This window comes from Columba livia, chromosome 2 (assembly GCF_036013475.1).
Source record: "Columba livia isolate bColLiv1 breed racing homer chromosome 2, bColLiv1.pat.W.v2, whole genome shotgun sequence".
Taxonomy (NCBI): domain Eukaryota; kingdom Metazoa; phylum Chordata; class Aves; order Columbiformes; family Columbidae; genus Columba; species Columba livia.
This window is the reverse complement of record NC_088603.1, coordinates 134,436,203-134,463,189: the sequence shown is the minus strand read 5'-3', so window position 1 is coordinate 134,463,189 and position 26,987 is coordinate 134,436,203. Positions and strand designations below refer to the sequence as shown.

The 26,987-nt window shown below is 37.3% G+C and overlaps 1 protein-coding gene across 6 annotated transcripts in view; it reads right to left on the bottom strand.

Annotated features, from left to right (window-relative positions):
- Positions 1-26,987, bottom strand: part of WWP1 (WW domain containing E3 ubiquitin protein ligase 1) — a 57,420-nt gene that overhangs the window by 10,543 nt on the left and 19,890 nt on the right. The window contains exons 3-16 of one of the 6 annotated variants that reach the window (XM_065053910.1): positions 22,790-22,928; positions 20,331-20,455; positions 17,467-17,604; positions 17,303-17,369; positions 15,005-15,186; positions 11,547-11,898; positions 8,167-8,262; positions 7,350-7,524; positions 4,778-4,832; positions 4,599-4,683; positions 4,368-4,496; positions 3,376-3,448; positions 3,214-3,285; positions 2,087-2,175 (exon numbers count right to left, since the gene is read on the bottom strand). In XM_065053910.1, coding sequence (XP_064909982.1) covers positions 2,087-2,175; positions 3,214-3,285; positions 3,376-3,448; positions 4,368-4,496; positions 4,599-4,683; positions 4,778-4,832; positions 7,350-7,524; positions 8,167-8,262; positions 11,547-11,898; positions 15,005-15,186; positions 17,303-17,369; positions 17,467-17,604; positions 20,331-20,455; positions 22,790-22,928 — 1,777 coding nt within the window. Of the gene's footprint in view, positions 1-2,086; positions 2,176-3,213; positions 3,286-3,375; positions 3,449-4,367; positions 4,497-4,598; positions 4,684-4,777; positions 4,833-7,349; positions 7,525-8,166; positions 8,263-11,546; positions 11,899-15,004; positions 15,187-17,302; positions 17,370-17,466; positions 17,605-20,330; positions 20,456-22,789; positions 22,929-26,987 lie in introns of those variants that run through there. The other 5 variants (XM_065053911.1, XM_065053912.1, XM_065053914.1 and 2 more) reach the window with 5 other exon arrangements.

Below are 26,987 nucleotides of genomic sequence, written 5' to 3'. Positions count from 1 at the left end.
TGGAACTAAACAACCAAGCTTAGTGAAAAGCTATAAAAAAAAGCTAAAAGTCTATCCTATAATAACTGCAGGGACTGAATTCCATCCTTGTCACCTTTCAGCTGTCACATTTAAGAGGTATCTTTTCTATCCCTATATTTACCTGACATCAGGAAATAGAAATTAGATGTTTGCTGGCATGTTTCTCTTAACCGTGCTAAGAAACTCAAGTCATGGATAATGATTCATTACAACTGGGGGATTGGACTAGATGATCTTTTGAGGTCCCTTCCAATCCCAAACATACTGTGATACTGTGATAACTCGCTTCCAACCCAAAGGCCAAGTACAAACAGCAAACAGAGAAAGGCAGCCAGGAGACAATAACCCTAATGCAAGGGTGTCAGACTCATTTTTTCTGGGGGCCACATCAGCCTCGTGGTTGCCTTTGAAGGGCCAAATGTAATTTTAGGACTGTATAAATATAACTACTCCTGCCCTAAGAGGTTCTGTGTGTCTTTAGTAAGTATGAGAATACTTTACAGCATTCTACGCAAGTTTTACACTGAGACAATTATTTTAACCCTGCATCAAATTTAATAGCCACTTGAATTAGATCAAAGCCAGATAAAAAGGGAGGAATCGAAGATATCAGTCATCAACAAGTTTGCAAAAGCAATGAATCTTTCATGTCAACAGCTAGAACTAGCAACAGGACACAGTGTCAGATGGGTTCTGCTAAACACAAGGTAAAAATCTGGAGAGAACACTGAGTTTAATTGGCTGAGAGAGACGTGATAGATCAGGTGCATCAGCTTTATTTGTATTAATGCAGTATTATATTATCAAGTCAGTAATCAAACATTTATTCCATGTTCTCAATGAATTCTCAGCTCAGGTTACAATGAGATCTTTGCTGCTTCTCACCGTAACATACAAAATCTTGAGTAAGACTTATTCCTAAAACTATGAAATTATTCTACTTTTAAAAAATATATATTATTTATTTTGCTATTTTCTGTGACTAACACTTCAGCTCAATTATTCTAACATCACTTCTTTGGAATACTTTGTTTCTCTGAAACAGATTACTTTGAACTCTCCTGGTCCTCATCCCCTTGCCTACGGCCATCGTGATATTGACACCAAGCAAACAAAACCCAGGCAAAGCAAAAACTGGTTTCCTCTCTGAAGTCATCCCCCAAAAGGTTTTCAGATATTGTAATCCAGGAGCACAACCACCTACATATCTAAAGAAGCCCAACATTCAGAAGCAAGCTTCCTTCCTTACGAATCCTACACATTTTCACTAACTTCATTTTAACACAGCAAGATACACAGAACCAGAACAAAACCAAAAGAGAACTATTTTACATTTTAAATCAGGCAAAAAGAATAATTCTACTACCTATGACTACTTCTAATACCTTGGAGCTGCAGCAGTACTGAAATTTTCATCCTACTAGCAACATTTCAGTCAAGTCACTGGCAGCAGTAGTCAGAGGTTGTCTTCTATTTGGTCAACAGAGAAAACACGCTTTGTTTATGTTTTTCCTGTGACCAGATTTTTGCCTCCGAGTTCCACCTCAGATTCTAGATTCTTGTAGTCCAGCTGTTTCGCATTCCTGCACAGCCTACTTAGTCTGTTCGTTTGCTGTCGCTTCTTGCCTGTGCTACTCTCCTCTTGTTTAGGTCCTTTCTGTTCATATCAGCCCCAGTCTGGTGTTTGCTTGTTGTCTCCCAAATAAGCAAACCACTTTATTTTTCCACAGTCTCCACTTTCAGGAAAGTAGAACTTTCTGACAGAAAGTTTCTGAAATAACTCAGTCTAGAGCAATTAACAGACATAAAAAAATACCAATTTAAACATCAATCTTTGTCAAAGAACTGACCAACTGAGACACAGTTACACTAATGCAAGGTTACACTCTATAACAATAGCCAGTGCTGCCAGTTCCACCTCTTTAATGCATTAAGGGGAGCTAAAGAGGTAACCAGGGTCAGACTGCAAAAGCAACCAGCTTTTTTGCCAATAGAATGACATTAGAAATCAAGGTTAGTGTGCTATAAAAAATAAAAAGTATTTAAAATAATTTATTTCTTTTACCTTGCCAAGCCACCATAATCCAATCCTTCTTCTCCTCTGAATATAACATATAATCTTCTCCTCAAATCATAGGGTTTTAATGCCATAATCTATGAAAAAAATCCAAAATTGTAATAAGCTATAAAATATACATTGTCAACACAATTGTTCTTTTTTATTCAGATTTAATTGATACAGAAATGCCATATATGTCAAGTTTACACAGATTTGACACGGAATTAGACTAACTCACAAATCATGCAGTCAATGATTGCACACAAAAACACCAGTTTGGACTTAAAATCCTTGAGCAGCATACTGCTACCAAGAGGGAGACCACATCTGGACAGTGTATCACTATATGGTCACCCTGTTCTTATACACATCTTAAGTATATCTCTATCATTAAAGGAAAACGGGCAAAAAGGCATTTCATTTGACATGTTACAGATTTTTGGTTTTAGGCAAATCACCTAAAAGTCATTTATTCCAATCCAAAATAAGTGTAATATACTTTCATTAATAATGTATTTTTTTACCTATAGAGAATCTCTGCCAAGAGGTCTTTTATGTGGTGACAGTGACAAGAATTTTGATTGTTCAAAGAAAGAAGGAAGGAACATACAACGGCTGCAGACGGTAACAGCCCAAGAACTGTAAGTTTCAATTACACAGGTTTAACATTTGAAGGACAAACAGGACACCAGTTTTAATCAGAGAAAACAACATTTTGTAATGTATATAACCACACACAAGGATCAGGAAAGCAAATCCAATGTGGTTAAGTTAATATGGTATGCAATGTGGTTAAGCTATGGAACTCTTTACCACAGGATGCTGCAGATGCAAAAAGTTCAGAAGAGAAGCACAGTCAAGCTGACAGAAGTACCTTGAGGATTATTAAATACCCAGAAATCACATAAAGCTCAAAAAGCATTTAAATTGCAAACAGGTGGGAGCTGAAGGATCATTTGGTAGAAGTATTATATATATTACTTCCGTTCTTACAGTCTCCCCTAAGAATGCCCCTTTAGTTAATAACAGAGGAAGATGACTGTCTAAAGGACCATTAGTCTGAACTGGCCATGACCATTTTTGTTCTTATGCTTTATTTTGATAAACAAACACAACAATCTTTGTAGGCTTACTTGCTGGAAGGAATCTTCAAACAAAGTCTGTCTTGATACATTGATTTTCACATGACTTGGCAGCGCATTGGACTGTAATCATAAGGCAATAATGTTAAAAGGCAGCACACATAAATGTAAATTCAAACAATTTCAAAAAGTAAATAATTACTTAATCAGTACCTGACACAAGTAACGGAAATGAGCAAGTTTCCATCTAAAGCTACGCTCATAAGCAATCTGTGGCCCTTTATTTCTGTAACGAAATATATTTGAGATACATTAACCATACAGACACCAAACAGTACTTTTAATGCTGAACAACAGCATGCGGATTTCAAAAATATACAAAAACCGTTATTGTAAGATACGACCAGAAACAAAATGCAATAGATGGTTTGGTTAGACAGCATTCCTTTCTGCCCCGCCCCATTTTTGGGGGTTAAGATGCTAGTCAGCTTACCAAATTCAAAAGAAAGTCTAGAGGACTCCTAATCCTATCATTCTTGTAAAAACTGCAAGCCAACTAAAGAGACTTCTAATTTATTGCCTTCACTGAAAGACAGCTACTGCCAAATTAGGCTTCATAAATTCAGTTGTTTGTAGAACTATGAAGGAATTTCTAGCACAATACTCTATAGGCTCTTTGAATTAAAAGGCATCAACATACCAGCAGAAGTAAACCCTACCCTACATAAAAGACCTTACAACTGACACAGAAGTATTGGGTCAATACTTCTGATTAAATCATTTTTTTAAAGTTTTGCATGTAAAATTGTTGAAAAGTGTTTAGAAGTACTTTGTTTAGACATTGATGTTGCTAGAAGGTGTATAACTATAAGCAATACTCATTACAATAATTTGCTGTTTCTTTAAAAATTTAACTATTAGTTACACTAGTTCAATATTCATGTTCACCTCACTTCCCCACTCTATTTATAAAACAATTACAGTCTTGGTATTTGAAAAGTGTATAAAAACTATTGAACCTTAGAGCAACACAGCAAACAATGTCATAGATAAACTGACGTCTAAAGCTTAAAAATAGATTAAATTTACAAGACAACAATCTGTTCATAACTTAATGCTTGATTCATAGATTGTTTCCTACTATGAAAAGACTGGATCATTAAACTAAAACAAATTAAAATGCTAAAAAACATTTTCTCACTTACACAGAAGATTTCCCAGTACGAGGATCATTGAAGGTGGTGGTTCTTGTATTATGGTCAACAAAGTATCTGACACCTTCTCTGGTATAACGGATTTCCCAGCCCTCTGGAAGAGGGTCTTCATTTTGTAAACTGTAGAAGAAATCGCAGACAGCGCTTTTTTCCCCCCCCATATCATGACATATGAGAATTAAGCAAGATCTTTTTAACTGCACGGTCAATATACACACCTACCCTTGAGTTCGAGGATCTTCCCACTGTGTTGTTTTTGTGTTATGATTTACAAAATACACCCTATCATTTGAATCCACTCTCCTTTCTAGGGGAAAAACAAGAGAAAAAACACTGTACAGTAATTGCATTCCACATTTCTGTTACTGTCACTTCCTGAAATCAACAGTTAATTAGCTTACCCCAACCTGGTGGTAAAGGCCCAAGTGGATCATTTTCTGCTGACAACATTGAAGCCTATTTAAAAACAGGAGGACATACAGTTAGGCCAAATATTATTATTTATTTCCTCAATGTTTTAAGATTACCACTAGTTCTGAACACTATCCACTCCAGAAAAAAAAAAAAAAGCCATTTTTAGTCTGTTTGTGTGAAGAAACATAGATTGTGTTATAATAAGATATGATTTGTGCTCTTGCCTCCACTGTTTCCAATCCAGCACACCCTCCCTTTTCCTTCCTATAGCGAACTTGAGAGTCAGCGGTCTTCAAGATGTACAGTTCATAGAAGTTTTGCAGAAGCACGTATAAGCAGATAAGCACAATGTTCTTGCTTAAGAACATGCTTTATCATAATAAACATTTCCAAGCACAGCGATTACTGCCAACACAGGGTTTTTTGCTTCCTCAATACATGATATCTTCCCTGGCTGTTTGGCTATTTTCAGACTTTGTCATTCTTTGCAAAAGCAGCTGCATTCATTAAAAATGTGGATGGTTGGAGTTATACCAACATACAGTAAAAGCAAAAAAAAACCCAGATTAAATTATTATGTAAAACCATACTAAGCTCATAACATACTGTAACCTTGCAGAAGTCCCACAGTAGCTCCCAAGAATACAAAACATGGGAAAAATAAAATGTAAAAGGTAGAAATCCCCCAAACTGCAGGATCCATAGTATGATTTATAACTAAAAGCATTCCCCCCCCCCAAATTTTTTTTTACACTAAAATGGTTTGTTTGGTTTGGTTTTGGTTGGGGGTTTTTGTGCAGAATGGAATTTTGTTTTACGGAAACCAATCAACATTTTCTAGACAGTATCTTAAGGATCACCTTGCTACTAATACTGCTTTAAATAGGATATGCAATCCAAAAATCTCAAATCCACTGAAGAGTTTACAACAGAAAATTCAGGCAGAAAAGCTACAATATTTTTCCTGTGAAACAGAAATATAGCAAGATCAGAAGAAAATGCCAATAGCTACACTTAAAACCAAGCTGCCTCTTTGTTCCAGCCACCAGCTACTAGATGTGAGCAGAAAATTATTACCTCAGCAGCAAAAGCAATTAAGTCTTTTCTGCTTTTGCAAACTGCACAGTCACAATGACCCTGTAACCAAAGACTTCTGTGTGGTGAATATATAAAGAATAATGCACAACTGAAAATGCTGTCTGCCAAATAACTGGTCTTCTTACAGGGTCTAAGCATTTGTGTGTGGCTGCTGGCTAATGGATATTTAACAGAACACACTGAAACACTAGGCAGTGGCATGGGATGAGCCAGATTCAATACCAAAAGGAGTACAACATATGAACTCAAGTAAAATTAAAAGGAACTAAAATAACCATATCCTATCCATTCTTCTTCCTTCAGATAGCTTAGTTTTTACTGTTCAATGTAATCGAAACATTATCTTACTCATTAAAAGTATTAATTCACCTGTCCCCAAGCCAGGCTCTTTCCAGTGGTGTCCAGTGACAGGACCAGAGGCAACAGGCACACACTGGAACACAGGAGGTTCCCTCTGAACATCAGGAAGCACTTTTTCACTGTCAGGGTGACCAAGCTCTGATACAGGTTGCTCAGGGAGACTGTGGAGTCTCCATCCTCAGAGATATTGAAAAGCCATCTGGACAAGGTCCTGGGCAGCCTGCTCTAGGCAGTCCTGCTTGAGCAGGGGATTGGACCAGACGACCTCCAGAGGTTCCTTCCAACCTCAACCATTCTACCTTACTCTAATTCCATAAGATAAACTGACTTCGATGCAAAGCTCCAGCAGTTAAGAAAAATCAGTGTAAAATGTGTGTTTCTGCTATTGCTAGTGATGAGATACAATGTCTAATTAAGACAATGAGACGCTGAGAACTATTAAACGTAAGAATACTGCAGCATCCTTTACTTCAGTGGGGTACCTGAATAAAGTCCATCAAATTCAAAGCAAAGTTAGGTCTGTGGATGCACAAAGTCCTAATCCAATGACGCTGTTTTAGACTTGTACTTGAATGGTTTCTTCCTTAGAACACTCCAGATTTGCTACATATCACTTATGAAGTCTCTGGGACTGGACCTTTTTTTAAGAGACCAAGCACTATTCTTAAAATTGACTGTTTAGAGTGACAGTGACATGCAGGCACCATCATTCTTAACTCTGAAAAAGCAACTATCCTATTTATGCAGCCACGGACGGAAAAAATGTGTCTCAAGAAACATCCTCTTCGAAGCTACTCATAATATTCTCCTTTTCAGTTAATGGACTGCTTTAGTTTTACCTCTTACTACTATAATTAAAAGTCTTCAGTATCATGCAGTATACAAGGCTCAAGTTAGGGAACAGACTTGGAAGGAAGTACTTTTTGCCCCCAAGGACAATTTTTGTTCACATTTTCAACAGAATCAGAATCTGAATTACTGATGCCAAATGTCTCACAATGCATGTGGTTTAATAGTTATAAAATCACTTTAGAAAAAGTTAAAGAACAAAAAGTACACCTATACCACTCTACTAATTTCTAAATTTTATGTAAAAGTTACCGAATAGAGGTATCGTTGGTTAAACTGCTGCATAGCTCCCTGCAGTTGATTCCGCTGAGATTGCCACTGCTCAAAGTTCCTGACAGATTCCATTGTTGGCCGCTGCCATGTTGTTGTTCTCGTGTTGTGGTCCACATAGTAAACTCTTCCACGATCATCAACTCTTCTTTCCCAGCTTTCAAGAAACACAAATGTTAAGAGCTAATTTTTTCAGTAATATTACATAACTAATTTTCTTTTCATGATAAATTCCTAGACAGTACTTGAATTCAGTACTGGAGTCACAGGCTTTATTTTCATTTCTAAAGTGCACAAAAGTACTCCCCAACTTTATTGATAAAAGGACAATAACATTGAGCAAAGACAGCCCTCAAGCAATTGCATCCTCAGCTCTCTGTCACCTCATTTTTAACTCTGTACATGTCTGTGACCATAAGCAATGTTGGCAGGCTTCACAGAAAACACTGCCTGGAAAAATGAAGTTTGGAACCAGTGTCCTAAACCTAGCAGTGCCACCTAAATAAAGGTAGCCAAATGTGCATTATTTAATGCTTAAGTTTTAAAGGAAGAAAAAAGTAATGTAGTTGCTCTATTTGAACAAGTGATCAGAACAAGCAAAATATACAGTACCAACATTACTATAAAATAGCTGCAATTGATATAATTCTAAATTAAATGAAAGCTAGAATTTATTAATATATGATGTATAAAACAGGTCTAACGAGCTGTTTTAAAAAGCTAGTATTTTTCCTGTACCAAACAAATAAGCAAAACCGTAGTACCTTTATCATATTTAAATCAAAAACATCTACATTACCCAGGAGGTAAGGGCTGTGGTCTTTCCCATGTTGTTGTTCGTGTGTTGTGATCAACATAATAGGTTCTACCATGAGGATCCTTTCTTTGCTCCCACCTTCAAGACAGAAAGACTTTCACGTAAGTCAAAGAGAAAGTACTTCCTAGGGCTTATTTCTCAATAAGCCAAAGAAGTACCTTCGTATTGAATGAAAAGACTATGATGCAAAACTCATTCTAAAATATCAAAGAAAACTCACACTAGAATACCTATCAGTTACTTCCTACTTGAACTGATGTCACCATAAAGACTTATTTAAAGAACTTCGTACATAAAATGAGCACACATCAATATTCACAACCGTTTTAAAATTCTATCTAAGTAATCTCACAACAAAGACAAATAATTATCTGCTCAATGCCTGGATGCTAAAATAACCTCATTCCAAAAGTGCTTAGAGATGCATTCTTTGCGCTTCTGAGTAAATGTGTCTCTCAAAAACAAGAGGGAGTTTACATTTTGAAGCACTGTTTCCTAGATCCAACAAACAACAGGATCTTTGAGAGTGAACCTGAGATGTGTACCATCAGATGGTTTTCCATTTCTGTTTCCTAGCCTGGTAAATCCTCTGATATCCCTGGGGATTACTTCTTCAGTTTTAGTTGCAAAGCAGACTTACATTGACCATGGAGAGAGGGCCAAAGGATAAAAGGATCATTGGGGGCAGTCAACATGGCTTCACCAAGGGGAAGGAATGCTTCACCAACCGCATAGCCATTTATGAGGACATAACAAGGTAGATAGATGATGGCAAAGAAGTGGATGTGGTCTATCTTGATTCTGGTAAAGCATTTGACAGAGTCTCCCACAGCATCCTCACAGCTAAACTGAGGAAGTGTGGTCTGGACAATCGGGTAGTGAGGTGGACTGCGAACTGACTGAAGGAAAGAAGCCAGAGAGTTGTGGTCAATGGGGCAGAGTTCAGTTGGAGGCCTGTATCTAGTGGAGTGCCTCAAGGGTCAGTACTGGGACTAATACTATTCCATATATTCATCAGTTACTTGGATGAGGGAATAGAGTGCACTATCAGCAAGTTTGCTGATGACACCAAGCTGGGAGGAGTGGCTGACACCCCAGAAGGCTGTGCTGCCATCCAGCGGGACCTGGACAGGCTGGAGAGTTGCGTGGGGAAAAATTTAACGAAATATAACACGGGCAAGTGTAGAGTCTTGCATCTGGGTAGGAACAACCCCAGGTTCCAGTATAAGTTGGGAGATGACCTATTAGAGAGCAGTGTAGGGGAAAGGGACCTGGGGGTCCTGGTGGACAGCAGGATGATCATGAGCCAGCACTGTGCCCTTATGGCCAGGAAGGCCAATGGCATCCTGGGCTGGGTTAGAAGCGGGGTGGTTAGTAGATCCAGAGAGGCCCTGCTTCCCCTCTACTCTGCCCTGGTGAGACCACACGTGGAATATTGTGTCCAGTTCTGGGCCCCTCAGTTCAAGAAGGACAGGGAGCTGCTGGAGAGAGTCCAGCACAGGGCAACAAAGGTGATTAAGGGAGTGGAGCATCTCTGTTAAGAGGAAAGGCTGAGGGAACTGGGTCTCTCTAGCTTGGAGAAGAGCAGACTGAGGGGAGACCTCATTAATGTTTATAAATATGTAAAGGGTGAGTGTCACGAGGATGGAGCCAGGCTCTTCTCGGTGACAATCAATGATAAGACAAGGGGCAATGGGTGCAAACTGGAACACACAAGGTTTCACTTAAATATGAGAAGAAACTTCTCAGTGAGGGTGACACAACACTGGAACAGGCTGCCCAGGGAGGTTGTGGAGTCTCCTTCTCTGGAGACATTCAAAACCCACCTGGACACATTCCTGTGTAACCTCATCTAGGTGTTCCTGCTCTGGTGGGGGGGATTGGACTAGATGATCTTCCAAGGTCCCTTCCAACCCCTAACATTCTGTGATTCTGTGACCAAACTTTACAAACAACTTAAATTTCATACTGCTGAGAACTGCCAAAATGCAATAAAAGAAACCAGACAAAAAGTCGAAGTCCTTGCTTGCATTAGATATATGTTCATTTCTCATATATACATAATTATTAGCTCCTAAAAACACAGGCAGAACACCTTGCCTGCTACTCACAGGATTTGATGTGCAATTCCTTACTATTACAGAGTATCTATAAAACTCCTACGAAATGCTTTCTGCAGTTCAAGACGTTAAATGCTAAGGATACTGGGAGATATGGAGGAGCAGCAGCATGGTACAGAATTACCAGGGCTAAACATAATGAACATTCAATTAGATTTTGGGGTGGTGGGTGGCAGCAAACCATAAAAAAAACACCATGGAAATGTGATCAGGGAGGAATGATGAAGAAATGCATTTGGCCACAGTGTGCACTATGCCTGGAATTCATGACCTTGTCCTCAATGGGAAAGCCTGTAATTAATTTAAAAAGCAAACGTGTGTGTACAGCAGGGATGACCACAGGAATTCCCACCTATAAAGAGCTTCCATTGTCAAAGCATCTGAAAATTAAAAACTAAGTAACTCTTTCCCAACAACATATATACAATATTTCTATCTGTTTAGATGCTTGTTTTCATGTTTATTCAACTGCAGAAACTCAAGTGTCACCAATAATTTACTGAACCTCCTTCAGAGGGAGCAGGTAAAAGACAGGACCCCTCAAAGATCAGCTACAATGACACAAGGTACATACACTTCGAGTTAAGAAATTATTTCTACGTTCAGAAAATACTAAAAATTTAGAATACTAAGGAAATGTCAGTGTTTCCAGGTAGTTACTGAAGACATACTTTCACTTAATGTTAAGATATATATTTGAGTATGTACTATATTTTCATTTAATGTTTAAGCACATCTTTAATTTTGCATTTAAGCTTTAGGACTACAGAAGAGGTTTCTAATAGTCTACAAGAATCAAAAGTTTCTAGCTATTCTGAGCACAGAGATAAAAAAAAAAATTACAGATTTCAAGTGTATCTATAACATTACTGGTCTCATCACACTGCAAGCACCTACAAGTATTTCTAGACTATTTTATTAATTTTTAGTTCTCTGTATTTGGTCTCTACTACATTCTCACAGTTTAAGAACCAAAGGAGTAAAAGATTATGACCCAAATAAGTTTGAATATATCAAATGAAAAGTCGTCATGTCCATAATGACCAAGAGTTTGTCTATTCAGATCACAATACCATGTCAGCAAATCAGTTATAGCAGCAGCACAAACCACATTTTAGATCAAATAACCCCATCTCAGTCAACTGACCTGCATCTGGCAACCCCAGTATAGAATTACATTTGTTTCTTTATATACACGTTCAGATGAAACATAATTTTAGCGTTAAATTCAAGCCCACATACCCTGGTGGCAAAGGTTCTGTACTGGCACTACCAGGCTGCTGTCTCACAGGTTCTGCAGATGCACTTGAGGTGGAGGAGGATTCCCTTGGTTTTGCTGCATCTGCTGCATTTGCTGTACTGTTTCTAGCACTGGGTTGCACACAGTCTGTTGCAACTGTAGGTTCTAGTTCAGCAGACACACCAGGTAATGCAGAAGTGTGGCTTTCAGAACAACCAGTTGCTTCTGTTGTTGACTGAGGTTCTGTAGTGTTAATGCAATCTGAAGACGAGGGAGCTTCAACTGAACCTGTTGGAGGCTCAGAGACAGAAGAATTACCAGTTTCTGGTGCAGAGGCAGATGACTCGCCATTAACTGAGAAATAGGAAGTAAGAACATTTGTGTATTAGAATCTGATGAGATTTACTTTTCAAATTACCAACTTTTAGAGTAAACTACACGGAAGGATTACGTTTAAGTCGCACCTATATGTTATAAGCAGCATTTTTGTCTAAGATAACAAAATGTCGCAATGTACCTCCCTCAGTCAAATCTGTAATTAAAACCTACAGTCTGCAAAGCATTCTCTATACTTCCCTGCTAAGGTAATTTCTTAGTTTCCGCATATCTTGGTCAATTTAATGTTATACCTTAATCTTGAGATTAGCAAAAGGTACCCAACTGCTTACTAGAAAACAGTACTGCTTGATTTGCTTTGAAACTCTGAACTTCTATCAAGTTCAAAAAAGAATCTTGATTAGTATGACAGGAAAGAAAAATATTAAGAGATAAATAACTCCATGAAATAGGGAAAACTAAGAGGTAGTTCACACAGGTGATTTTTTTTTTATTACCCTTTCAGAGCTGAGGTACAGAACTCTACAATGAAGCAAAACACCTGTGTGTGACTTAGAAAAAAAAATCCCCCTCCCAAAGCAGGATTAAAATACAAAAATTAGTATTTGGCTAACATAATCTATGTAGTTCAATAACTGAAGAAAATTATTCTAGAAGAATCAAATCCATTTCTGTCTTTTAAAGAACAATACAAATGTTGTCCAACTCAAGCAATCATAATTTCATTGAAGGTTTAAAGCAGGCATGGACTTAGCAGGAAAAAGGGGCTAAGAAGGCTTTATTACTCTGAAGCCCACTTGGTCAACAATACATCAATACCAATCACCTGCAAAGCTTAACAGAATGGTATCTCAGGACAACAACATCTGGCCTTAGCGAAATCAGGAATGGCAGCCAGTAGGACCCCCACTAAAAGCCAAGGCCCTACTAAACGCAGCATAACATCATTCACAGCTTTCATTTTCTGCACCACTACTAATCAACACAAAACAGTGACATTTTTATTCAAACTCATCAGCTTGTACCTCTACTAGAGTTGGAACTATTTTTCTACAAGACTAAATATAATACACAGTGTAGACTTGTAGAACCAGTAATGTTCTCTTTAACTGCACACTATCAGCCTACAATTCTAAGGACTGAGGCCAGTACAATAGCTCTACGCTTATAACCTTATCAATACAGATTTGCAAAATTTAACCCTAAACCAGTACCTATAAAATCCTGTTCCATCATTTTGAAGAGTTCATTTAATTCTGTATAATGCTTTTACAAATAAAAAATAGCTAGATTCTACTTACTACTTGCAATATATATATAATGTCAGGAATTTCTTGCTTTTTCAGATGGTCAGAAAAGCAAGTCAAAGAATTACAAACAATAGAACAGTCATCAGCAATTTATTTAAATTAGCAAGTCAGTTTCTTTAAGGAATTACCACAGGGTCATAAATATTTTCTTGATATGCATAATGATAAGCATGATTTTACTGGCAGCAGCATTTGTAAAATCTGTAAAGTTATTGCTTTTGAAACACAACTATTCCAGGGTAATATATCACTATTTCCAGCTCACATAAGACAGGTTACCTATATTAAGACATGACAAGACTTCCTACAATTGCAAGCAAATGTAAAGCATGAATTTAAAAATATCATATCTACAGACAATCTGATAGAGTTTCTTCAAACTTTTGCTTTAACTAGCAACGATTTTATTTAAACAGGAAAAAAAGTGAAATTTCAGCTTTCATTGAAAAAAAACTTTCATTCATCCACATGAAAGAGTGAATAGGATTACATTACAAAATTAGAAGCAAAATAACTGACAAAGCATCAGCTCTTTTAGTAAGCTGATCTCCAAAACAGATCTATAAAACATTACATCAGCTGATTACCTCACCAATTAGATCTAAACCAGCAATTCTGGCAACATCACATGAAATTACAATCCTGCTAAGCAGAACACTGGAGGGGGGAAAAAGTTTGTCATCAACAAATGCTGGAGACTTGTTTTATGCCTTGCCTTAAAAAAGTCTCCAACTGGAACAGTAGTGGAAAACTGTTATATGAGTGCCTCAGTGCAAACTCAGTGAAGATTTCATCAATATTACTATTTGAACAAATCAATTATTTTTGCAATTACCCTACCCTAATACAGATTTCAAATAGATCTCTCTGCTATGGAAGAAAAAGGGAGCAATGCCTAAATAATATATATGCCCTCTGGACTTCAACTGAAAAGAGAGGGGAATGAAATTTAAGTTATTTGCACACACAAAAGCTTCAGAGAAGGCCTAATTTAATTATTATCTTTTCAAGTTCATTATTGTTTCTGCTATCTTCCCACCATACCCACACTTCCCACTCTATTACAGAAAGTTTGACAGTCTCTGTTCTACTGTTTATTAACAGCTTGCCTATTTCTATTTAAGGCTTTTTCCTTTGCTATCACTGTAATCTCAGCTGTGAAAAGGCAGAAAGTGCTTAGAAAGCACAGACATTATTAGATGAAAAGTTTTGCCAGAAGAACAAAAATTAAAAAATACTTTATTTTCATTTGTTTTGCTGTACTTAATCTTACTTGTAGTCATAATCAAAGTTTTTATGTTTAAGAGGAAAATTAAATTTAGTATTTGCCAATACCTGTCTTGAAAAGGCATACCTTTTGGAAAAATTGAAGGCAAGGAGAGTCTGGAACACATCTCAACCCAGAGCACAACAGCTCCTTGGTAGCGCTAATAATTGGGTTTATCTAACAGCAAAAGAAACTTTAACTATAGTCAGTCAAATCAATTGTGAAAGAAATCTGATTTTTCCTCCAGACAATCAGTAGTACAGTTTAGTTGTCTGGGACACAGAAATGGAAATGTTGGATGCTTTACATATTTCTTCATCATAGAACTGATGGGAAAGTGCAAAAGTTAGTACATTTAAGAATAGATCTACTCCAGAAAAATTCACAGAAGTGGACATACAAGATTATAAATTCAAGCCCAGAAACATCCTTTCAGTATTTTTGAAATCCAACCAAAACTGTATAGAAAAGTGGCTCAACTTCAGATACATTTCAACCAGATAAAAAAGTCTTATGGAACATGTTCTCATAACTCTCCCATTCTTACCAGTGCTGTTGACAGGCTGAGCTGCAAGTGGTTTTGGTACTGGTGTATTTTTGGGTCTGGCTGCAACATGAGTAGGAGATGGTGTGCTGTCTCCATTAACAGCTTCTATACAGAAAGTATTCTGCACTACGGAGTTGGAAGGTACTTGATTGTCTATCCCATTAGAAATGTCACAAGCAGATCTTGGTAAAAATAAGAGATCATTTTAGCTTACTACAAACAACATGTTAAACAGTTATGTAACTAAACCAAACCCTACACTAAATCACACTAAAGAAACAAATAAAGAAACTGAAGTAAATTCACAACAACTTATAACACCACGTTTGTAGCCTAAGTAACAGCCAAGTGCAAGACAATAACAATTAAGGGACAAAACTAAAATTTTGGTTTTGAGGACTTCAGATACTTAAAACAGAGAAGATTTTCCATTTCCACTCCATCTTTTACTTCTAATGACATATTAGAATTGAGTTGGGCAGACTGATGCACCTGGCACATCTTCCAAAACTGCCTTAGGAACCTTCTGTAAAGCAGCTATGAGCAATAAAACATTTTTTCTCTCATTAAGAAAGTGGAACAATTGGTACTGTTTGTCATTTCTCCAAAAATTCTTCTAACTATAACATATGAAAGTAACAAAACTCTCCTTCAGTAAAAGGAAAATAAGATGAGCTTCTCTGCACATAGGCAGGATGGGACATTACAAGGACAGATATACACAGGCAGCTCTGTGTTTATAAGGCCACATGGAAATAAATCTACTGTAAGGGCTTGTGAATGGTCTTGTTCAATTACACTGTTTTCACTTAAATCTACCCCAAAATGCTTAAAGCTATCCACCAGAGACAAGTATTGTGAAAATTACATTCATTGCTAACTCTCCATCTTCTTAAGAAGTAGAGGCTAAAAATTAAAACCAAGTTAAACAGATGACAAAAAATGTGAGAATTGTTAGAAGTCCAACTTTGAAGAATAAGAAAGGAAGAAGCAGCATTTCCACGCTATCTTACCCAACTCCAAAGGAGTAGTATAAACGGAATTAAAGTTCTATCCCTTTTCAACTCTAGACTACAAACATTATTTGCTTCCTAATGACATGCACATAAGCTACCTTAAAACTTTTCTTCATCTCTTAATTTTAAAACAGTAAATCAAAGCTGCTGGATAATTGTATGGAAAACTCCTGTAATCAAAATACCAACATCAAGAGCAAGATCCCAGTAAAAGCCACATCTCCAGCAACAATACTTGAATTAAAATAAATTATTGTTACTAAAGTTTCAAAATGGTATGCAGATGTGTTCCAAATCACTTTCAACAGTCACAAACGTTTCTAAAGAAAAATAAGAAGTAACTCTTTACCCTCACTCCATCATACTAGGCAACCACGGGGGAACAGAGACAAACCTCCATATATCCAAAAAAAGAATCAAGTAGAGCATACAAGGACAAATGTCTTCCTGACACTCAATTGCATAGCAACTCTGTTTTTTTCAGTCCATGATGTGTCAAGAATTTAAATGGAAAGGGTTTCACTGTAGGGTAAATGAGCAGGCCAGTAACATTCAACTGATCTGAATGTTGACCTGTTTGAGTGGTGAGAGTGCAAACAACCTAATCCTAGCTCTCTGCAGGCAGTCCTTGAGCTGGTGTAGAGAAGCCAAGAATGAAGCTCTAAATTGATCCTAAAGTCTTTTCTTTGCCTCTTCAGGTTGAAGCAAGCAAACCCTTTTTCTCTGTTCTGAGTACTACTTCCTAAACTCAGTACAAGTCTCTTAAACAACTTCCTGATCACCACCTTAAAAAGGAACTGGGTGAGGGGGAAGTAATTTAGACTTTTTCTAATTCTTCCTTCCATTCAGAGGGTATGTTGCAACAAATAGGTAGACACGAGTAGAAATGGTACTTAAACAGAAGAAGAAAATTATTGGAATAAATACACAAAACCACACTTAACCACTGTTCCCCTCATCTCTGCTGCAGCATTCAGTAGACTTCCAATCAGTTTAAGTTTTATGTTCAGAGGGCTAAACATCCAAGAGGCAATGATAAAGTAGTGGAGAGTAGACTCCATCAGCAGAGCAAGAAGATAATTCACTCTTGTCAAGCTAAATTACATAACTATCATACAAGCAATGTTTCTTTAACCTGTGGTAACATAATTTAGGGCTTGACAGTTAAAATCTATTCTATTAAAATCCTTCAAAAAAATTAAAACACAAATAACCCAAACATTTCAACTGATAAATTTGCTATATGCTTCATACAGTTTAAAACACAAAAATAAATTCCAACCTGGATGTACTTCCTGCTGAAGCATCTCTGCTTTCATGCACAGCCTCGCCATTTTGCTGAACTTCTACTGAACAGTAAGAAACAAATTCAACAGAAATATTCTATTATATCTGTTTGAAATCTTAATCAAAGTATTACCATCTGATTTAATTACTTTAACTTACTGGTTGCTGGTGAACTGAGATTTGTAAGAGATTCTTGTTCAACAACCAAACCATCTAGCACAACTGTGAGTTCACCTGTTTGCACCATGCCACTCTTGTTTTCCAAAGAGAGTTTCAACTGTTCTTTCACCTTCTCCACTAAAAATGGAGTTGGGGTGGGTAGGAGGAGAGAAGAAGAGAAGGGATAAAGGAAACATTAAATTCTAAACAACATTAAAAGAGACTTTCAGCACGAAAATGTGACACATATTCAGTTGTACAAAACTGAGTGTTAAAAAGGTTCAGATGGTTCAAATCAACACAGAAAAACCTATGTTCTATAGGTATGCTATAAGATCCATGTGGTTTCAGCACTTTGTTGTGAATGATTTCCCGGGTTTGCTGTTTCCACTAAGCCCTTTTGAAATTATGCACTACTTACATAACACGAGAAGGCTTAAAGTCAACTTCTGAACTACACACCCAAATATAGCAAGTCACAGGGAACCTCATTCTACAACCAGAGCTTGTGTTACTTCCTCCTATCATCTTCCAAAACTAATTCTAAGAGACCACTGAAAAGAACAACACTTTGAGGAAGAAAAAAAGGCAAAGACTGCATAGAATACTTCCTCATTTAAAATTATTTTTAGTAAATCCTTACTAACATTTTCATTGATCCCAACTCCAAGGATTAAGCAATAACAGATGATACCTCAAGCAACCAAAACTTAAATCAAAAACTATTTTCACCAAAAGAAACTTCAAGATAATTGTGATATATAAAAAAAGGTGTACATGGTGCAGTAAAAGATTTCAATATGACTGATAAGCAATGCACACATGTGTAGAGAGACATACATAATCCAGAGGTAAAACACACTGTGAATACTGTGTAATTCTCTCTAAATCAACTGTTACTAGTACAGTAGTTAAAGCTACCTGTCATAAATCCAAACCCAGTCAGCTATGACTTCACATTCATCAGGTTAAAATGGTTAAGGCCTTTTCATATTTGTGGTGTCAGAGTGAAGGATTACTTTTTCAAGATATACCACCATATTTCACTCCATATGGCAGCATTCCAAGCTAAAGTTAAAGCTCACTGTGCACTTCTGTGTATTAAACTAGCATTTCCTTATTTTTTTTCATTCTCAACAAATATAAATGAACAATAAACATGGAAACAGGGAAGGCTACCACAAGCTATTGCCAGATATTCCCAAGCTGTAACTTTAAAGAGCAGATTCAACAGTGTAGTTGGGCAGCAGTTACTAGCAGACACCCACTGCTATATTACCACAGATTTCAAAGTACTTTAAATCGCCATAGCAAGCACAAAGCTGCCAAGTCTACAGAATTATTGATTTAGCAATCTGCATTTTGGAAAACGGTACTACCTGAAAGAAGACAAAGAAGAAACAACTCTATCACCAAGCTGTTAAACTAACTTATTTATAATTCATCATTTCTGCAAAGAGGGATTGGTTTAGCTTCTGTTATATTAAGAGGTTATCTGTCCAAAGCAGATCAGCAGGTGGCTGTACTCCAGCTGAGCTGGCAAAAAAACTGGGAGGGGTATGGGCAGCAATCGAATACTGGTGGTATTTAGCAGGAGAAAGTAACAGCACTAATTCTGAAATTTCTGCATTTAGAGGACTTCATCTTTACATTTTCTTCAGTAAAGTACCTTTCAAGTGCAGTATTTTACAGAAGTGTTCAATAACTGAATGACTGAAGGATTCCAATCAGATTATCCTAACACTGAATTATTGGATAACAAGCGTGTGTCAAACTGCTGACTTGCCCAAATCAGAAACACTGCACATAAACTGCTTTTGGTGCAACGTATAGCTAACTCACAGCCAACTATTTCCTGAAAGAATTTGCTAACTTGTTGGATCCTACATCCCCTGGATCGAGACTAATAAAATATTTACTATTTTGTTAGGAATAGTTAAAATATTAACTATTTTTTGGCTATCATTATTAAAAGCCAGTTTCTTCTGATACTGCTTTTTCTTATTTAAAAAAAGAAGCAATTTTTTGGTTTTACTATGGAATCTTAGGCAGAATCTTTATAATTTAATTTAAAAAAACTGCACTCAAATTTGGATTCTGTTTCAATTTTCTGTAAGTACCAGAAAAATGAAGCTTTTCTAAAGCTCACCTCCCCCCACCTCCCTAAACAGAGCTCTTTAGTTTATCTAACTTGTGAGAAATTTTAAAGATTGGTTTAGCTGGAATTCTACTGCCACTCTGGAGTGGAATTTAAAGTGTGGATTCACCATTTTCTTGTACTAATGAAAAAAAAAAATTAAAAGGCAAATTAGATACAGAAGATCTCTTTTTAATTCCATTAAAGACAATGAAAATAACAGTTACATAGAACACAACAATCACTAATGTACTAAAAAGAAGTTTCCAATTGTTTCACTAACCAGTGGTTCCTACTGCTCTCTGGGCAGATAAATTATGATGGGAAAAAAATCCAGCCTTTCTACTAGTGATTCCACAGAAGAAGAACATGAAAAATTACATGAACAGCTTTTCTGAAAGTTTAGACTTTTTTATACCAAGTATAAAACAGATCTTCTAGCAAATTAGTTATTATTTTGCCACAAAGCATTGTATTAAATCACTTTCCCTTTTACTTAATTTGTCATAACTCATACTTTAATGTTTGTTTCAAAATTATGATATTCCATTGTTCCATTTAAATTGCTCTCAATAGCACAGACATGTCTAGAAGAGACAAGTAAAGACAGCAACTGTAAATCAGTTGTAATTACATATATAGTTAGTAGTCTGGTTGCCAGTTTGACATATAGATTAGTAATAATAATAATTCTATTTCACTCGAAATATCCTTCATGATAACTTACATTTTCTATTGTGTATTTCCAAAGCTTGTCTCAAGTCTACAGTGGCTCTTCCTAATAAAGCATCTGCTTTTAAAGTGTGATGGCTCCACACTCTAAATTCCAGCGTAGTCTGTGGAGTCACATTCCTGCACATAAAATACATTTTAAAAAAATATATACAGATTTTAAAGTATTCGGTTTTGTTATTAGGAGTATTTGAACTTAATTCACTTTCTCAAATTTAGTGGATTTCTTGGTAGTAATTAAATGAAATAAGTTTCTGTGCTGCAAGGGGAAATTTTTAACTAAGAACTGCAAACACTATGATATTAATACTTAAGATCAAACTTAAAGTGCATTACTATGATAGCATAATGAATTTGAAGAGTATCAAAATAACCTACACTAAGCTCAGATCTCAGTTCTATAAAACTTGGCTATATTTATGAAAGATACATTTCCCTTATTCCTCTCTATTCCAGAATTCTAACTAAAAGCTCAAATTATTAAATGTGGAGAAAAAGGTAGTAAGTATATTTGTCTGTCACTAGGAAGAAAAATATTAAATATTTTTTTAAAAATGAAAAAGCAACCAATCAGCTACTTGCAAGCAGGAAGAACACATGTAATAGGTGCCAGTTTGCCATGAAAGTTTTGATAAAACATTATTTGTGAATCCACAGGTTTATTAAAAAAAAAACATTGCTGCTCACAGCAATCAGAGGGCAAAATCAAATCATGAAGCTAAAGTAAAAATTGGACTGAAGCAGAAAGGTAAAGGACCCAATTACAGTAATATGATGATAACCTTTGGCAGTGACCTCTCCCCTGCTCAAGAAGGAAAATGGGAAGCAATGCTAGGTCCTGGAGAGTAAGTTTTTTGGACAGGGTCTAGTACTGCAAGAGTGCTCCTGGCTGTGAAACTGGAGTATGATGACCATACTGCAAAAAGTCAGAGGCCACATATCTGTCACTATTGAATACAGAAAGTTATATCAGCATTGATGAAAACAATACTAAAAACAGCCCCACCCTCCCAGAAACAGGGCTCGCTTTAGAGTCACTTGGAACATGTTGAACAACATGGATCGCTTTTGCTGAAACCAGTGAGCAAATATATTTTTGCATTTTGAACAGGCTGCCTTCTAATGTAAGCCTTGCAAAAAGACCAGCTTAAAAAACAAAATTAAAACAAACAAACAACACCTACTGACAGAGAATATATCGCTCTTGCTCATGCAGACCCATTAGAAGTGAGGGGAATTTGGTAAGCCAGAGTTCACTTGTCCTCAGATAGACTGGGCAACTGAAGCAACTATATCATTCCAGTAGCCAGAGGGGGCCACAATACCTTGCATATATACATAAGAGTAAGATCCTAAGTAAGACTGATGATGGAATGAGTCTGTTTGCCTGTACTGTGCATCCCAAATTACCTCATTTTTATCAGCTCACCAAATCCCACCAAATAAAACCAGCCTCCTCAAGAGAAACTCTAGTTTCTGTGAGTATACTGATAGATCTGTAATTGTGCTAGTAAAAACTCCTGGAAATCATTGCCAGGTCCAAGACTATATTATTCTCCTTTGCAGTACTGCAAACGGCTACTAAGCCCTACTAAACATGAAATATTGAGAAATGTGTCACAGGAATACCCTACTTGCTTCAACCCAGGTCTGTACATACCAAGTAAGTGTACCCAAGCAAACAATTCCCCAAAGCTACATAAGCTGCACCACTCCCCAGTCTCCAGCTCTGTCAGTTACAGGAACCTGGCATGGTTCCTACTAATAATAAAGGCAGCTACTGAACAAAGACAGGTCAGATGCTGTAAAACATACTGGCCCATGCTCAGTGCCATTTGATAATAGTTCTGCTGTTTCCAGATCCAAACATGAAACAGTACAATCTTGCTTGTATAATAATGCATTCTAGCCAATTGCAGAGTGTAAGATTGCCAGTTCTTCATAGAACCCTATTCAGGTGTACCTACACCTGTAGCAGAATTGAACCAAATTAAATCACAAGATTAAAATGGTAAAATATTAGGACAGACTGCAAGGTCACTTTGCAATAAACTGTTTTCCTGTGTGTATCCCTTCATTAGGAAACTTAAAGGAAAAAGTGACCTTCCTCATAAATACTATTCACTCCGCTGAAATTTTTTTCAAAGTTGAGAATGACATGGTTACAATTAGTAACATCTTCTAGAGAGGCATCTTAAGCTTTAATAGCCCACAGTGCTAACAAATATCAAGAGTATACCATGTATAGAAACTGTAGGCAAGGAACACTTTCTACAAAAAAAATATTCTCAAAATACTGTAAGAATGAAGAAAAAAATAATTTGAGATAAATATAATATGTCTACATTTAGTCATAAGCAGTCAGAAAACTATGCAGGCACCCAAGCTTAGTAAATATTTGCCTGCAATGTCTGCCTAATAAATAGTATTAAACAACCAAAAAAATCTACTTACACTGTCAGCTGCTCATCCCATTTTGGATTTGAAGAACTACTTGATTTTGCTGTTTTCTTAATTTCTCCATCTGCAGTTAATTCCGTGTAGAAAGTTGTTCCAAACCAATTCTTTTTCCGTTTCAGTTTGGCACTAGAAACTAATAAAATACATTGCTTTATCTGTAACAGCACACAGTTGCTGAAAAACAGGAAATGTACTGCCTCCACAACGTATGAAACAGAGCATAGCAATGTTGTTCCTCACCTTTTCTGTTTCTGCTGAACATAAAGAGGTCAATGCTAAAATGGTAGCTTTTATTTTCAAAAGCTACTTTGTCAGATATTTGAAACAAACATGACATATTCTTTTCACCACGTACTGGCAGGATGGCTTGGAGACACAGCACAACAATTATTTTAAGGATAAACACTGAAAATCATGTGAGTTCCTTTCTTCTTTTCTCATTGCTCTTCCTACTCTTCCCTTAACTGAAAAATATCTAAGTATGATATATCTGAGAGGTTATCAGGTAGATTTTTTTTTTTAACTATATGTAGTTATGAAAGCACATGCAGTTGAGGCCTATTTCAAAACGTCCTTGTATAGCAAAGCTTCATTTCCTTGCCAGTATTACCCATGTGGTCAACTTGTGGTTTAACACATCAATTTGTTACAAGTAAGAAATCAAGTTTCAAATTTCCCCTATTTAAATAGCTTTGCAGAAGAACTTAAAGTTTCTGCTAAATATACAACAATTAAAAAATAGCAAGTGACCAAAGAATCTCCAAATCACTGCTGAGGTCCTCAGTGTCCTGAACATAAATCTGTTCTCCCCTTTCCTCATCCAGCTGAAGAAGTCACAATAAAGACCAACAGCAGCCTAGCTGACAACATTTTAAGTTTTATTTCAGGCAGGTGTTGTCTTCATAAGACCATGCTGATGGACTCAGAGCTGTACCTACCTGCTGGCTCTCTCATTCCTCCTGTACTTCAGTGTGATTCTCTTTCCCTTCACTTTCAAACTAAAGCAAAGCTGAAATAATCTTTCCCTGTTACTTTTCTGTATGGTACTTGCTATTTCAAAAATAAGTGGAAGTTAACTAAACTGTCTGAAAGGAAGACAAAAAAAAAAAGGTTCCATCATGTATTTCTGGATTACAGTATTCTAAGACATATACATTAGTTACTTATAAGATAGTAGGATGTAACCATCCAAGATTTTAAAGATATTACCCACAGACTTTTACTGAATTTCAGTTAAAGGGCACGCACTTAACTCCCTTTTATTTGCAAAGTCTAGTCTAAGTCATACATCGTATGTTGTAAAAGGGAACTGCAGCCTTGATAACAATGAAAGATTAAATTTAGAAGACTAAAAACATAATGCCACACAAGTATTTTTTCACCCGAAATCATGGTACGTTTTTAAGCTTTAACAACCTTTACTACTTCCACATTTTATCCTCCATATTTTGTTTTCTAAAAGCACCTACAACGTTTGTTAACATATAGGTCTTTAGTCACAATATTCAAGCTTCTCTTTAGTCCCCCCTCTTACCTTGTTACATTTGAAGTTATTTAGTTTTGAGTCCCTAAGCACGAAAGGAGACTACTACCACTTTTTGGTTAGGACTTCTTTTAAAAAAAAACAGAAGTAACAAATACTAGCAAAGACTTCAAAAAGAACTAACAAGACAAGACATCTTGCCAAGTACATTTGAAAAAAATACCGATGGCAAAACTTGTCAGCAACATGCTGTAACTGTCCAAATCTGACCAAGTCACTTACCACTCCATACGAATTTCCTTATCTATAAAATTACTTACTGCCTCTATAAAAGTGTTTTTAAAATACAGTTCTTGAAATATAAGTCTAGATTCTACAGCAGCATAAACTAATCTGAGTGTAAACCAATGTAACTCAGCAATACTACAGTCCCACACTCCTCTCTCTCCCACTTCATTCCCTGTAGTGTCACCAGTGTTCCTCTGATCTTGCAATAAAGACTGGTTAGGGAACTAAACCTTCAGAAAAGTAATTCTAAAAATTGTACAGATTTTTCCACTTTGATCCTTGAACCAGATCTCTTCAAGTCAAGAGAAGCTCCAGTGCCAGAAAAATACAAGACTAGTTACATAAGGAGCAATACAGTACAGGATATCACATGATCACTTCTGCATACACAGATCTGAAGTAACGGAACATTTGTGTAACTCAGTTCACTACAGTTATATATTCAGTCTAGAGGTGGCTTCATCTATGCTACTAGTTATTACCAGTTTCAATGATTCATCATGTTATCAAGTTATGTCATCCTTGTATAACATTAATCAGTTTATCTAATTGATAAAATATCCATTTGGGGGACCCTCTAACAATCTATCTTCTCTCATCTATGGGCCATGCAGCATGACGTTTCTTTCTTGAGATACAGGGTTTTTAATCTTAATTTTTTTTTTTTTTTGTCAAACTTTGTTCAAGATAGCCTTTGTATATTCTTGCTCATGCACTAATTCTTACTTCAGGGTTCCCAGACTTCTCAGGATCCCTGGAAAGTTCAAGTTATTTATCAATGGTAAAACAATAGTCATATAAATGTATGTGTGCACATGTATGTATATGTATATATATTTATCCACACTAACTACTTGCTGGTAACATTTGCACTTTCAACTACTGTAACACTGTCATAATTAGCTATCAAACTTGTTTACCTAGATGCATTTTGTTTATCTTCAGGCTACAAGTCTTCGTTCTGTTCTGCCATCCCACAGAAAGAGCAGCTAAGACCGCGTATCAGGTTGGTATGGCAAAGTTTTGGTAGTGGGGTGGGTACAGGGGTGCCTGCTGTGAGAAGCTGCTGGAAGCCTCCCCCATGTCTGGTAGAGCCAAAGCCAGTTGGCTCCACGATGGACCCACCGCTGGCCAAGGCTGAGCCCATCAGCGAAAGTAGTAGTGCCTCTAAGATAACATATTTGAGAAAGGGAAAAAACTGCTGCGGAACAGGAGAAAGGAATGAGAACATGTGAGAGAAACAACTCTGCAGACACCAAGGCAAGAGAGGAAGGAGGGTGAGAAGGTGCCCCAGGCACCAAAGAGATTCCCCTGCAGCCTGTGGTGCAGTCTACGGTGAGGCAGCCTGTCCCCCTGCAGCCCATGGAAGTCCACAGTGGAGTAGAGATCCACCTGCAGCCAGGGGAGGACCCCACACTGGAGCAGGTGGATGCCCAAAGGAGGATGTGACACTGTAGAAGTCCACACTAGAGCAGGATCCTGGCAGGACCTGTGGCCCCATGGAGAAAGGAGCCCAGGCTGGAACAGGTTTGCTGGCAGGACCTGTGACCCCATGGCAGACCCGTGCTGGAGTAGTCTGTTCCTGAAGGACGGCACCCCATGGAAGGGAGCAACACTGCAGCAGTTCGTGAAGAACTGCAGTCTGTGGGAGGACTCACATTGAAGAAGTTAATGGAGGACAGCCTCCTGTGGAGGGACCCTATGCTGGAACAGCGCAAGAATGTGAAGAGTCCTCCCCTGGAGGAGAAAGGAGCAGCAGAGACAATGTGTGATGAATCGACTACAACCCGCTCTCCTCAACTCCCTGCATCACTGGCAGGGAGAAGCTAGAGAAATCAGGAGTGAAGTTGAGCCTGGGAAGAAGGGAGAGGTGACAGGAAGGTGTTTTAGGATTTAGTTTTTATTTCTCATTATCCCACTCTGATTTGATTGGTAATAAATGAAAATAATTTTCCCTAAGTCAAGTTTGTTTTGCCCATGACGGTAACAAGTGAGTGATCTCCCTGTCCTTATCTTGACACGTGAGCGTTTCATTATATTTTCTCTCCCCTGTCCAGTTGAGGAGGGGGAATGATAGAGCAGCTTGGTGGGCACGTGGCATCCAGCCAGGGTCAATGCACCACAGACTGACACCAGTTGTCACACCCCTGACCAGTTCTTACCCACGAGTAGCAGAATGCCTAGCCTACATAGTCAATTCAAGATAAAATGAAAAAGGTGCCCCCAACACAACCAGAAATTTCCAGAATTGCTTGCAGTCCACTGTGTTTCCCTTCTAGAAGATAGTGCGATGGCTGATTTCTGCCTCAAACTATGAGAACCAGCGCAGCAAAAGGAAAAAATTAAGCAGGCAATACACAATATAGTAAATTCCAATTGGATTAAAATGAAAACAGTTTCACAGTGATGTGGTTTATCACC